Genomic DNA, 14902 nt, shown 5'->3' with positions numbered 1-14902 from the left:
GTTTTAGAGTGGGTTGAATGGGGTATGTTATTGAATTTATTACTAGGTTATTGTTGTGGTTTTATTTTTTTCGAGAAGTATGAATTTTGTTTTGTCTGGGTTCAGTTTTAGTTTGTGGTCTTTCATCCATGTTGCCACTGTTTCTAGAGTTCTGTGTAGTGTGACTGTCATGGTGGGCGTTGGCTGATCAAAGGGAAGGAGAATGGTGATGTCGTCTGCATAGCTATAGGAGGTTAAGCCTATTTTGTCTAGGCAGGTGCCGAGGAATGCAATGTAGAGATTGAAGAGTGTTGTGGATAATGGCGATCCTTGGGGTAAGCCACAGGGGTTGGACCATGGTTCTGATTTTTCTTTGTTTGTCTTTACTCTGTAGGTCCTGGATTGTAGGAATCCTTGAAAACATGTGTGTACTTTGCCTGTGATCCTATTGTATCTAATATTTATAGGGATGTCGTGGTCTACCAGGTCAAATGCTGCGATGAATAATCAGCATTTTTTTGCCTGTGCTGAGATGTTGTCTAGCTGTGTTCAGAAGAGAGCCTAGTAGTGTCTCAGTGCTGAAGTTGGTTCTGAATCCAGACACTGTAGGGTGGAGCAAATTGTGGTTTTCCAGGTAGTTAGTGAGAAGTTTAGCTACGAGGCCTTCCATTAGCTTGACATGTAATGGAATTGAGGCTATGGTCTGTATACTTCTCCCTCTCTATTCGCGGCAGAGCCGGCCCGCGAGTAGGGAAAAATCGCAAATAACTTTTGGCTGGCTCTGACCCACCCCCTGACCTTACCTGGTGGTCTAGCGGTGACGCGGGGCAGGAGCGATCTTCCTACACTCCTGCCCCGTGCAGAGCCGTGCTGCTGAGTTTCCATGGTCTCAAGAGACTACAACAGTTGGATGACTGATCTGTTGCTCCTTTTGGGTCTTTTAAGATCGGGGTGACAATGATTTCGGAGAGGTCTTGTGGGAAAAGACCATCTGTGAGCATGGTTTGTATCCATTGCATGAGGAGAGTGTGGAATTTTAGGCTGGAGGTTTTTAATAGGTATGGAGGGTATTGGTTGAGGTCGCAAGCTGCGTGGCTATTTTTATAGAGTTTGTTAAGGTCGGACCATTGCATTGTGGAGAAGTTGGGACCAGGTTCTATCTTTTTCTGTGGGGGGCATTGTGATCTCTTCTAGGTGGGTTGGAGTTCCTGCGAAGTTTGTCCTGGCAGTTGTAATTTTGTTTTTAAAGTATTCAGCTAAAAGGGTGGCTGAAGGGGGAGGGTTGTCGTTTTTGGCTAGATAGGGTTTGGTGTCTGTGAGTTCTTTTAGTAATTTAGGAATAGATTTTTTTGTGTCTTGGGCTTCTATGCCTATTTGGTTTGTGTAGTATGTCTTTCTTTTTTCTTTTAGTTTTAGTTTGTATTGCTGGTTTAGTTTTTTCCATGCTGCTCTTGTGTGTTCTTGGTTACTTTTTCTCCATTTTCTTTCTAGTTGTCTGCATTGTCTTTTGAGTAGGAGTAGTTCGTTATCGAACCATTTGTCTGATCGTCTTGCTAATTCTGGGTTTTGTTTGTATTGGGGCTATCTCGTCTAGGGTAGTTGTACTTATATTGCACCATTGTGAGATAAAGTCTTTGGGGTCACATTCTTGGATTGTAGCGTCTGTTTTATTCCAGAATTTGGAGGGGTTGACATATCTATGTGATTTGTAGGTTTGGGATTTGTAGGTTTGGGATTTTGGTTTGGTTTTGCCTTTGGCCCAGTTGATATTGAAGGTGTATGTGTAATGGTCCGAAAAGATGGATCTGGACCATTTTCCATTTGAGGTTTGAATCTCTGGTAGAATGGGCTGTTGAGTCATGAAGGCTGCAATGTTTAGTTGGTGACCTTTCTCGTGTGTGGTTTGTGGGTCTAAGATCTTGTAGGTTAAGGCTTCGAGGTAAGATAGTAGATTTTCTACTTGCTTAGAGGTATGGTCTTCGAGATGGAGGTTTAGATCTCCTAGGATTAGGCTGTAAGTTGCTGTTAGTGAGTTTCGGTATATAAAATCTTTGAATTCTGGTCTTGCTGTGTTCCAATTCCCTAGTGTTATGTAGCAGAAAATGCAGGTTATGGATCCTTTTAGTGTGGTGCATGAAACTTGGCAGGCTAGTAGATCAATGTATGGGGTGGATGTTTTGTCTAGTATGTTTAAGTGTAGGGAGTTTCTGACTAAGATGGTTAGACATCCTCCTCTTTTTTTTCCCCTACAGACCACTGTTATCTTGTATCCCTTCGGGCAAACTTCCGTTATCCTGGGGTCCGAGTCTGAGGTTAGCCAGGTTTCAGTGAGGAAGAGGCAATCTAGATTTTCAGTTTTTATCCAGTCTTTTATGTGTTCTGTCTTTGGGCCTAGAGCTCTGATGTTTATGTAGGCACAGGTTAGTGTGGTGTATTCTGTTTGCACACTATTTGTTGCTTTTGGGTAGACAAGTGCTCTTGGTTGGGGTTGGGGTTTAGTCCTGGAAGGGTTTGTTGGTCTTTTCCTCCATGTTGGTGTGATGATGTGGTGTATGCAGGTCTGGGAGTTTATGTTTCTGTCTGTAATGGTTCTCCTAGCTAGGTAGTGAATTCTATTTGTAGTTGAAATAATTGGTATTGGGGAGATGTTTGCTGCAGCCTTCCAGTTGGTTTAGGAGCAAGATGATAAGTAGAAGTTTCAAGTTTATTAGGTTTTTATATACCGCCTATCAAGATTATCTAAGCGGTTTTACAATCAGGTACTCAAGTATTTTCCCTATCTGTCCCGGCAGGCTCACAATCTATCTAGCGTACCTGGGGCTATGGAGGATTAAGTGACTTGCCCAGGGTCACAAGGAGCAGCGCAAGGTTTGAACCCACAACCCCAGGGTGCTGAGGCTGTAGCTCCAACCACTGCGCCACACGCTCCTCGTTTGTGTTTGTGGTGTAGCTTTCATTGTGAAAGATAGGAGGTAGGGGGTTGGTGAGATTAATAAAAAGTTTGAGAAGGTTAGACAATGATTAAATTCCAACATGCTAGCCTTAAACATACAGAAAACAAAAGCTCTACTCTTTCCATGGAAGAAAGGAATAAACTTGAGTGCCTCTTTTACTCTGGATAATATTCACTTAGATCTTGTAACTTCATTAAAAATACTTGGCGTCATCATCGACGATAAACTTTCCTACCATGATCACATAAGTAGTATTATTAAATCCTGCTTTTATAGGCTGCAAATGATTCGCTCAATTTCCAAGTTTCTGGAGCCAAAATCATTAAATATATTAATCCATTCTTTAATCATTGCAAAACTCGACTACTGTAATTCTCTATTAATAAGTATCACACAAAAAGAAAAAAAGCGCCTTCAGATAATTCAGAATGCTGCCGTTAAACTCATCCACAACGGTAAAAAATATGATCATGTAACACCTTTTCTGACTAAATCTCATTAGCTTCCAATTAACCATCGTATTACCTTCAAAATTTTACTTTTAGTATTCAAAACCCTTTGTACTAATGAACCTCAATTTATTGATAAATTACTCATCCCTTATAGCATTTCGCGTTCTCTCTGGTCTGCTAATCAAAAGCGTATAGTAATCCCCTCTTTGAAAGTTATTGGAAAACGACAACATGATATGTTTTCAGTGATGGCACCGCAGCTTTGGAATGCCATGCCTCAGCATTTAAGAGAAGAAAATGACTTGAGTTGTTTTAAAAGTAATTTAAAAAGTTTTCTTTTTAAAGATGCTTTTAATTATGTTTAAACTTTATATTAGTTTCCTTCTTTAATTGCACTCTTCCCTCCCTATTGTTTTCTCCATATATGGTTCTCCTCTGTACTTTAAAAATACTGAATTGTGGTTCTGTTCCCTCTTACCTTTTGTATTAATCGGTCTGTAAGTCTATTTGTCTAACCCATTATTCTAAATTTTAAATTGTATGTCTAAATATATGTTTATATTTTTATCAATTTTATACCTCGCTTAGTAAAACTAAATAAGTGATTCATCAAACTCAAATGAAACTTGAACTTGAGTGAGGTTGTAGGTGTAAACACAAGAGAAGCTCACATTCCAACTTTGTTTCCCCCCCAATGAGAGGTTGTAAACTGAAAAAACACCATGAACATCTTCTCTCGCACCAAGCAGCATCATGGGGTAAAGACCTAGAACAATTGCTTTCGCCCACTACTTATGAGGAATTTAGGAAACGTCTGAAAACACACCTGTTCCTAAAGTATCTAGACAACTGATCCTCTCTTCTCTCTCCCCTCTATAGCGATTAACTTGTTCTATTGATCACTCTCTCCTCAAAAATGGATTTCCTGTCCTATTAACCCTCTTTCTTCCTCCCCTCTTAAAGTCAATCAATTTGTACCTTTGCTTAATCTTTGTAAACCGCATAGAACTTCACGGTATTGCGGTATATAAGCTGTTATTATTATTATTATTATTATTTCCTGGGGGTTAGATATAGTTGATATTTCTCTAGGTGTTTGTTGGTGGCAAGTGATTGGGACTTGTGCCTTAGACGGTGATTGGGACGTGCGCCTTAGACGGTGCGCTTTAGACGTGCGTCTTGGACGGTGTGCCGAACGGCTGCGCACCGTTAGGTGCTGAGCTTTTTAATTGGCTCAGTGGCTGGAGCATCGGTGAGGGGCAGAGTGCTCTTACACACCCGAGGGGATCCTCAGTTGCTCCGGGAAGAACAAAATGGCAGAGCCAAGGAAAGGGGAACTTTTCTAAGTCTTCTCCATTTGGAGATAATAGCTCTCATATTGGCTTGGTGGACCTCCAGAGCTTTAGAAGATTTGTAGAGCGGCTACATGGATTACCCTTCATACTGTTACCAGGTTCTATAGGATGGATGTAGCTGCCAGGAAAAACACCATTTTCGGATCCTCCGTTTTGAAGGCAGCTTGGGGACTGCTTTGGTACATCCTTAGCATTCAGGACCATTAGACACATTGCACAGGAAAGAAAGATTAGGTTCTTACCTCGGTAATCTTCTTTCTTATAGATGTTTCTAGTGGTCCTGAAGCCTCGCCCTATGTATGGGCTTTGCTTGTCTTCTGCCTTAGGAGTTGAAGAATTCTTTATCTCTCAGAGTAGTTGAGAGGATAAATAAAAAATAAAAATAAAAAAAGATCCATAGGTACATCCTCATGACCATACAGTCTGGTTTAATCTCTGCTTAATAGCAGGTCATGTGTGTAGCTATGAGCTCTATACATAATTTGTGCTGGTTGCACAGTTTTGAATGCTATGATGTTATGTCCTATGTTTGTTACAGAGCAGAACAGAATTGTGGTGTCAGGGATCTTTCCCTGTTTCTCTCCTTCCTCTTATATCTTTTATTACAATGCTACTTGATTGCTTTTTTTCAAACTGAGGGGGCAGGAGCAGCTCCTGGGAAAGAGATGGAGTTGGAAAACATGAGTGACAGTTTTCTACAAGCAACTTAATAGTTCAGATACAAAACCCCTAGCGTTCAGGACCATTAGGCATATCTACAAGAAAGAACCTAATCTTTCTATGTTGAAAATATTGCTTGTGTCATCGGAACATATTTCTTGATTTGTAGGCTTGTCATATATCTGCGAGGGTCTAAAGGAGCAGCAGAAAGGGCTGGTCACATTGGTACTGTGGAATAATCAACTGACCCACACTGGTATGGTTTACTTGGGCATGATGTTGGTGAGTAGTTTGCTGTCATTACTTTTTCATGTTCACCTATGGAATCTTTAATTTTTCTCTTCTGTGTCACCTTTGTCTTTCTACGCTATACTCACGTTGATAATGAAATATTCATTCTTTCATCCCCAAGCATAGTAAAATGCAGTGTTCTCTCAGGAAGGCTATCCACCACCCACAACATCTATTATCCTAGGACAAGCAGACAATATATTCTCACATGTGGGTGACATCATCCACGGAGCCCGACAAGGACAGTGAAAAGTGTACTGGCACTTTAAGAGTTTAAAAGGTTTCAGTCTGCCCGCACTACGCATACGCAAATGCCTTATTGCCCAATGAGGGCTTGCAGTACCTCAGTTCTTCATTTTCCGTGGGGAGAAGAAGTTGTATTTTCTTGTGCTGCATCGCCTTTCCTTCAGCGTGTAAAATTTTGAGCTTTGTCTCATAATTTTTCCATTTCCTTTTAATTTCTAAACCTTTACATTAAAAAAGAAAAATATTAGTTTATTTTTTTCCGTTTCCCTCGTACCTTTTTCGAAGCCTTCAGGTCTCATTTTTTCTTTGGGCAGTTTTTCCTCAGTTAAAATTGAGTTTGACACTGCCGCCCAAATCTTCCCATCAAGGTCTAAGACACTGAGTGGGTTTAAAAAGTGTTGTCGATGTCGGCACCACATCTCCATCACTGACCCGCACAGCTGGTGTATCTAATACCTCGGCCCTGAATATCAAGTGGATATCTGCATCCATTGCTCTACTCTCCAAAAACATTCAGTAAAGGTCTGGCGTTTCCAGCAGGAGAAACTTTTTTGTACCGCCATGGATTCGCTAGAAAATCCCAATTTGCGGTACCACTGATGCCTGCATTGATATCGGATATCCCTCCCCCAGGAAAGCCTGCTAAGAAGCCGACCACTTCCCAGCCAGCGCCACAGGCCTCTTCAGTATCGAGTCCCTCGATGCAGTCCAAATGTCGATGCCAACGATCTCCTTCTGTGTCTCCTGGGCATGAATCCTCTTCAAGGTCTCTCACCCCTCTACACCCTGCTACACCATTGATACCCACCCAGCCTCATGTAGCAGTGCAGGATCTTCGATCCCATGTCGATGACATCTTGTAATGTAATGTAATGTAATTTTATTTCTTATATACCGCTAATCCATTAGGTTCGAAGCGGTTTACAGAAAATATACATTAAGGAATACAATAAAATAATATAAGTAAGATAGGTACTTAGAAATTCCCTTACTGTCCCGAAGGCTCACAATCTAACTAAAGTACCTGAGAAAAACAATTAGTAAATAGTAGAGAAGTAAAAATAAAGATAGAGGTAAAAATAGGATTAAAAACATAAGAACATAAGTTGCCTCCACTGAGGCAGACCAGCGGTCCACACCCGCGGCGGCCCATCAGGCCTAATTGCCCGAATAGTGCCTCTGTCTAATTTTTCTACTGCCTCTAATCCTCTCCCTATAACTTACCTCTACTCCTATCCCTATAACTTACCTGTACTCCTATCTGTACCCCTCAATCCCTTTATCCTCCAGGTATCTATCCAAACCTTCTTTGAAGTCCTGTAGCATGCTCCTGCTTATCACATCCTCCGGTAGCGTGTTCCATGTATCCACCACCCTCTGGGTGAAAAAGAACTTCCTGGCGTTTGTTCTAAACCTTCCCCCTTTCAATTTCTCTGAGTGCCCCCTTGTACTTGTGGATCCCCATAATTTAAAAAATCTGTCCCTATCTACTCTTTCTATGCCCTTCATGATCTTGAAGGTTTCTATCATGTCTCCTCTAAGTCTCCGCTTTTCCAGGGAGAAAAGCCCCAGCTTTTTCAGTCTGTCAGTGTATGAGAGGTCCTCCATACCCTTTATTAGCTTAGTTGCTCTTCTCTGGACTCTCTCAAGTACCGCCATGTCCTTCTTGAGGTACAGCGACCAGTACTGGACGAAGTACTCCAGGTGCGGGCGCACCATTACACGGTACAATGGCAGGATGACTTCCTTTGTCCTGGACGTGATACCCTTCTTAATGATGCCCAACATTTTGTTTGCCTTCCTTGAGGCTTTGGCGCACTGCGCCGACGCCTTCAATGATGTGTCTACCATCACTCCCAGGTCTCTTTCAAGGTTACTCACCCCTAGTGGTGATCCCCCCATTTTGTAAGTAAACATCGGGTTCTTTTCCCCTACATGCATGACCTTACATTTTCCTATGTTAAAGCTCATTTGCCACTTTTTGACCCACTCTTCCAGCGCTGTCAGGTCTTTTTGGAGATCTTTGCAGTCCTCCATGTTTTCAACCCTGCTGTATAGTTTGGTGTCATCCGCAAATTTAATAACCTCACATTTTGTTCCTGCCTCCAGGTCGTTAATAAATATATTGAACAGGAGTGGTCCCAGCACCGACCCCTGCGGAACTCCGCTCGTGACCCATTGCCAGTCTGAGTAATGGCCCTTTACTCCAACCCTCTGTTTCCTGTCCGCCAGCCAGTTTTTGATCCATCTGTGGACCTCCCCTTGCACCCCGTGGTTCCATATCTTCCTTAGCAGTCTTTCATGTGGTATCTTGTCGAAGGCTTTTTGGAAGTCAAGGTAAATGATGTCTATAGATTCCCCTTTATCCACCTGGCTGTTTACCCCTTCAAAGAAGTATAATAAGTTTGTGAGGCATGACCTGCCCTTGCAGAAGCCATGCTGGCTCGGCTTTAGCTGTCCAGTGCTTTCGATGTGTTTCCAGATGCTGTCCTTGATCAGCGCTTCCATCATCTTTCCCGGGACCGATGTCAAGCTCACCAGCCTGTAGTTTCCTGGGTCTCCCCTTGAGCCTTTCTTGAAGATAGGCGTGACATTTTCTATTTTCCAGTCTTCCGGAATCTCTCCTGTTTTCAAGGATAAGTTGCATATTTGTCGAAGTGGCTCAGCTATTTCGTTCCTTAGTTCCTTGAGTACCCTTGGGTGAATGCCGTCCGTTCCCGGTGATTTGTCGCTCTTTAGCCTGTCTATCTGCCTGAGGACATCCACCTTACTCACCTCTAGTTGGACCAGATTTTCATCCTGATCTCCTTTTACGATCCCTTCCGGTTCCGGAATGTTGGTTGTGTCCTCCCTCTCAGGACCTTGTCCTATGCCTTAAGTAGTTCTGAGGAGGGCCAGCTTAGTTTACCTGGACAGGTACGAGTGAGCAAACATGAAATAAAAAAATTCAGCTATTACACTTTCTCACATTGCACCAGGATTTACTAGTTAGAAACATCTGTTGATAGATAAGGCCTAATCCAAGAGCAAGTGAGAATGTGGATTAGTAGCTATAAATGAATAAATGAAAATTGGATAAGCTGGAATAAAATGATCAGAAATACAAAAAGTTTAAAATCAGGGATTCTAAGTTAACATATGGATTTGATATATGTCATGTGCTTAACAGATATAGGGAGGCAGGCTAAGACATTTTGTGATTGATAACCACCATACCAACAGATTGGAAAGCTTAAGTTATAGGGCTTCTTTGTGTTAACCCTTTCAGGACCATAAGGATCGTAGGCCAATTTTTGTGGTTTTGACGACATTTTTATGGTAAAAAGGGCTTGCAGATGCCAAAAAATTGATTTTTTTGTGAAATATCATTATTTTTATTTAAAAAAAATCACACTTCTGGCTTATGGACAGTGTGGCAAGTGAATCTTCTCGTCAATCTAGCAACGACGCTAATGAATGAATGTCGGAACCAGTTTGTTTACATAAAGGCAGTATCATATGGAATCTGTACATATCAAATTTAGAACTGTAGACTATCCCAATCAAAATTTATAGGATTTTAAAGTTATGGGACAAATATGTCCCTTGGTCCTGAAAGGGTTAAAAAGTGACCAGCCTGAACTAGGCCAATCCTCAGGGAAATGTAGGCAGACAGGAGTTGGCTTTTGACCTGGTATCCACATACCAGGGGGCCCTAGGTTTGCCATGACTTGAGTTTGCTATGGGGAAGGACAAATCTAAACCATATGTGTATCATGGTATGTATAAATTTAAATTTTAGTAAATTTCATTAAGGCAGGAAAAGTTACACAATAGAAATATTACTTAGGTAGCTATAGGTAATAAGTTAACAACCAATATAGATTAGGAATATATTTTATTTTGATCTTCAAATATCTGAAATCCTGAAGAGATCCTGATAAGGCAACAGATGGTGTTTGACCTCTGACCTTAAGAAACTTTTTTCTACTTCTAGAATCTTGATGGGAGGGGTACCTGCTCTTTCCATCTTTTCTTTGTTCAGTTTTAGTGAGATAGAGATCTCAGTATAAAAAAGACACACGGAGTTTTACAGGAAAGGATTTTAAAAAAGCTGTATAGCCTTTGTAAGTATATTACAATATTTGTCTATGTATTTCTTTTTTTTTTTTTATAAAATATGTAAGCATAATGTGAGAATGTAACTTTTTAGATATAAGAATGTAATTTGTGACACGCCTATATGAAGCTAGCCTTATATGGAAATAAATGATATGAACCAATTAGACTGCAGATGGATTGTAACGAAGGAATGTCGTCATTTAGGATATATATGGACGTGTAACTGGTAAAACGTTGGAATTTTTTATGAGCAAGGCCAGCTTTTGGCTTCTGTAATAATTCTCATGATGCAAATGATACTCAATTTAAAATTAATTGAGTAATCTTATGATCTAATATCGATATCTAATAAAAAATAAGATTTTGGATTTTATTAAAATATTTTGCATCATTATTTTTTTGTCATTTCATTTTACAACCCTAGAATAGCTATAAGTACGCTTGTGTGCAATTATCCTGATCACCTCGTGAAAACTGAAGTGAAGAACTCGTTTAACTTGTCAGCTATCTCCTTTTCCTCTTTTACCACTCCCTTTCTGTCTCCATCATCCAAAGGTCCCACTTCCTCCCTCACCGGTTGCTTCCCCTTAACGTACCTGAAGAATGATTTGAAGTTTGTTGCTTTCCCCGGCAATCTCTCTTCATACTCTCTTTTTACTTTCCTAACCACTCGATGACACTCCTTTTGGTGTTTTTTGTGCTCCTTTTGGTTGACCTCTGACTGGTCCTTTTTCCATTTTTTGAATGATGCCTTCTTGTCACTTATCGCCTTTTTCACTGCATTTGTTATCCACACTGGGTTTTTTGCTCTATTTTTTTTTTTTGCACCCTTTCCTGAACTCGGGGACACACAGGTTTTGTGCTTCGTGCACCGTGCTCTTAAGTAAGGTCCATGCTTTTTCTACGGACTCCATATTCCTTGCGGTGTCGTTGAGTTTCCTTCTCACCATTTTCCTCATGGCATCATAATTCCCTTTTCTGAAGTTCAGTGCTGTCGTTGTAGTTCTTTTCACCTTTGATGGTCCAATTTCTAGCCTGTACTGGATCGTGATGTGATCGCTGTTTCCTAGTGGGGCTAGTACCGCCACCTCTTTAGCAGGTCCCCTTAGTCCAGTGAAGATTAGGTCAAGAGTGGCATCTCCCTGTGTTGGTTCCGTGACCAGTTGTTCCATGAAGCAGTCCCTCGTGACCTCCAGGAATTTGGTCTCCCTCTTACAGTTTGAGTGCCCTATACTCCAGTCTATTCCCGGGAAGTTGAAGTCCCCCATCACCACCACACTTCCGCTTTTGCATACCTGCCCCAGTTCAGCCTCCAGATCCTGGTTGATTTCTTCCGTTTGTCCCAGTGGGCGATAGTACAGACCCAATTTTATGTCTGCTCCAGTTCCTCCGGATAGCTTAACCCATAGTGATTCCAAGTCCTCCGCCCTTGCTGCTGTTTCCATCCTGGTTGAAGGTATGGAATCCTTTATATATAGCGCTATTCCTCCACCCTTTTTGTGTGGCCTATCTCTCCTGTAGAGTTTGAACCCTGGTAAAGCCACATCCCATTTGTTGTCATCAGTCCACAACGTTTCTGTGACTCCAATTATGTCTAGGCCCTTTTTGTTGCTAAAAATTCCAGCTCTCCCATTTTGACCCTTAGGCTCCTAGCCTAGTGTATAGGCAATGTAAGTCCCGGTTGTTCACCCTTCTTGCTGGTTTTCCTCATGGTTTGGCGCTCCTGGCGACTCCCTTGTGACTTGCCAGACCCCAAGCCTCGTCCCGGTCATCCTCCTCCTGTGATGTGTCTGTTTCGTTTTCAGCCTGTTTCCCTATTTTTGGTTGTCCCTCTGGATTCCTTTGTTCCTTGGCCCTGGGCATCTGCATTGCGTCCTTTGGTCCTTTTCCCAAAAATTCCCACTCAGTCCCGATCCCTTTTTTACAATGCCCTTGTTCAATGTCCTTGGCCCTCTCAGTCCCGATCCCTTTTTTACAATGCCCTTGTTCTATGTCCTTGGCCCTGGGCATCTGCATTGCGTCCTTAGGTCCTTTTCCCAAAATTTCCCACTCAGTCCCGCCCCCTTTTTTACAATGTCCTTGCTCAATGTCCTTGGCCCTGGGCCCCTGTGTTGCATCCTTAGATCCTTTTTCCAAAAGTCTCACTCAGTCCTGAGCCCTCTTTTACAATGTCCTTTCTCAGTCCCGAGCCCTCCTTTACAATGTCCTTTCTCAGTATCCTCATTTGATACTTTTGTCCGATGTGTCAGATCGACTGTCGGCTTTCCCCTCTTCCTCAGTTTAAAGCCAAATCTATGACGCTCTGGACATTGCGTGCCAGCATCCTCGTCCCAGTCGTGCTCAGGTGCAGTCCGTCTCTCCTGTAGAGCTTATTCTTTCCCAAGAAAGTTGCCCAGTTCCGAACAAAATGGAAACCCTCCTCCTCGCACCATCTCCTGAGCCAACCGTTTATTGCTTGTAGTTCACTCTGCCTCCTTGCCTCCGCATCCTAACAAGAATACATTGATCTCTCTTCGGCTACACATTTTAAAGCAAAAAGTACATCCACAACAATACAATGAAAAAAAAAAAAAAAAGGCCGTTAGACAATAGAATTCTAAAGAAATTTGAAATGAAGAAATAAACATTAGAATTTCTAACAAGAAGTGTATGCGAAAGCTCTTTGTTAGTGTTTGTAACAGTGGACATGAGATTTAGTTATAGAATTTGCGCCGAATGTTATCCTGCTTTGAGCCTCAGAGTCGCGATGTAAGACATTTTCCTCTCAGCCGTTGCCAGACAAGTGATGGCGGTCAGAGCAGGGTCTAATGCAAGTCCTGGAGCTTCTGTTAATACTGAGGCAGTCGTCATGAGAGAATTTAGAGCACTGAGACATCTGCCAAAATAGGGATTCAAAATGGGATTTCTGAAGAGGGATGTCCGGATGAGGTTACTGACATCAGAGAAGGGGCGGGACCGCGGCAGAGAGAAGACGCTCCGAAGCCTTTCAGCAGCTTGCAAAGATCACTAGCGCCAGCGATCTTATTGCAAGCTGCTGAAGTTAGGGAGATTGATTCTGGAGGCCAAGGGAACAGCAGGCCTTCTGGAGGGGAGTGTAGTCTTTTTTTGGGGGGGTGCAGCCTTCCGGGGGAGGGGGGTACAGGCCTTCAGAGGAGATAGGCAGACAGGCCTTCAAATGGGGGGGGGACAGGCAGGCAGGCCTTCGGGGAGGGATGCAGGCCTTCAAAGGGGGGGGACAGGCAGGCAGGCCTTTGGGGAGGATGAAGGCCTTCAAACGGGGGGGACAGGCAGGCCTTCAGGGGGATGCAGGCCTTCAAATGGGGGGGGACAGGCAGGCAGGCAGGCAGGCCTTCGGGGAGGGATGCAGGCCTTCAAAGTGGGGACAAGCAGGCTAGCCTTTGGGGGGGATGTAAGCCTTCAAAGGGGGGGCAGGCAGGCAGGCTTTCGGGGAGGATGCAGGCCTTCAAAGGGGGGGGACAGGCAGGCAGGCCTTTGGGGAGGATGAAGGCCTTCAAACAGGGGGGACAGGCCTTCAGGGGGGACAGGCAGGCCTTCGGGGGGATGCAGGCCTTCAAAGGGGGGGGGACAGGCAGGCAGGCCTTCGGGGGGATGCAGGCCTTCAAAGGGGGGGACAGGCAGGCAAGTAGGTCTTCGGGGGGTTGTAGGCCTTCGAGTGGGGACAGGCCTTCACAGGGAGATGCAGGCCTTCAAGAGGGGGACAGACCAGGGGAGGGGGGCCCTGGTGTAGAAGTACTCGGAGGGAGGGAGGAAGGGAAGGGGGGGTACAAAGAGATGTGCATATACCAGACTTGGGGGGGAAATAATGGGTCTGAAAATAGAGGAGAGGAAGAGAGATGATGGACAATGAGATTTAGGGAGGGAAGGAACAGAAAGGGAGAGAAGTTGGACACAAGGGATGGTGTGGAGGGGGGATAGAGATACTGGATAGGTGGGTAGTTGGGAAACGAAAGGGAGAGATGGTGGACCCTGGGGTGGTGGGGAAGGAGGGAGAGATGCTGGATGAAAGGGTAGATAAGAAAAGGTGGTCTGTGGATGGAGACGAAAAAAAAGAAAGTTTCCAGACCTCTGAGGGAGGAAGGGAATCGGAAGGGGAGGACAGAGATGGCAGATGGATGGTTAGAATGGAGAAAGAAGAAAGAAGGAGATCCTGCCAAGCAAGTTATCAGAAGACAACCAGAGCCTGGGACCAACAAGATTTGAATGACCAGACAACAAAAGGTAGAAAAACTAATTTAATTTTCCCTTTTGTGATTACAATATGTCAGATTTGAAACGTGTATCCTGCCAGAGCTGATGTTAGACCGCAAATGTGAACTAGGATTTAAGAGAGAGAGGAAAAGTCTTTTTTGTTTGTTTATTTTGTTTACATCACAGTGCCAGTGTGGTTAGGAGAAGGCAAAGGGGGTGAAGAGGCTATAAAAGGGGTGAATAGGCTATAAAATAAACCCACCAGGATGTTTGAAAAAAAACACCCAATTGGGCAGGAAAATCAAATCGAATTGAATCGAAAAACCAATTCAGTAGGCTGAATCGAATCAAATTTTTTTTTCCTGACCCAGCCCGAGCATAGCTGTCTCACAGGCCATAAGAACTGTGTCAGACTCTGCTTCTATTCGTCACTCTGCTTCTCATCGACGCTCACCTAGTCAACAACAACGCTGTTCCTCAAAGCGTTCTTCTTCCATAAAGCATCGATACTCTCATTCCTAGTATTGATGTTCATCTTTCTCAGAGCATCGATCTCCATCAAAGCACCGATGTCCTCCTTCAAAGCATTCTTATTCTCCATCGAGACATCGGAGTTCTACATCAAGATATTGGAAATCCTCATCGAAACACCTAC

General features: G+C 43.2%; 1 protein-coding gene across 3 annotated transcripts in view; it reads left to right on the top strand.

Annotated features, from left to right (window-relative positions):
- The window catches only part of PPP1R37 (protein phosphatase 1 regulatory subunit 37), a 712503-nt gene that overhangs the window by 484582 nt on the left and 213019 nt on the right, over positions 1-14902 (top strand). For all 3 annotated transcript variants that reach the window (XR_004540288.1, XM_033954028.1, XM_033954027.1), the window contains exon 8: positions 5570-5682. Coding sequence is in view for 2 of the 3 variants with exons in the window: in XM_033954028.1 (XP_033809919.1) it covers positions 5570-5682 (113 nt within the window). In the remaining variant the exon portion in view is untranslated. The remainder of the gene's footprint in view (positions 1-5569; positions 5683-14902) is intronic.

This window comes from Geotrypetes seraphini, chromosome 8 (assembly GCF_902459505.1).
Source record: "Geotrypetes seraphini chromosome 8, aGeoSer1.1, whole genome shotgun sequence".
Classification (NCBI taxonomy): Eukaryota; Metazoa; Chordata; class Amphibia; order Gymnophiona; family Dermophiidae; genus Geotrypetes; species Geotrypetes seraphini.
This window is presented reverse-complemented; position numbering and strand designations above follow the sequence as displayed.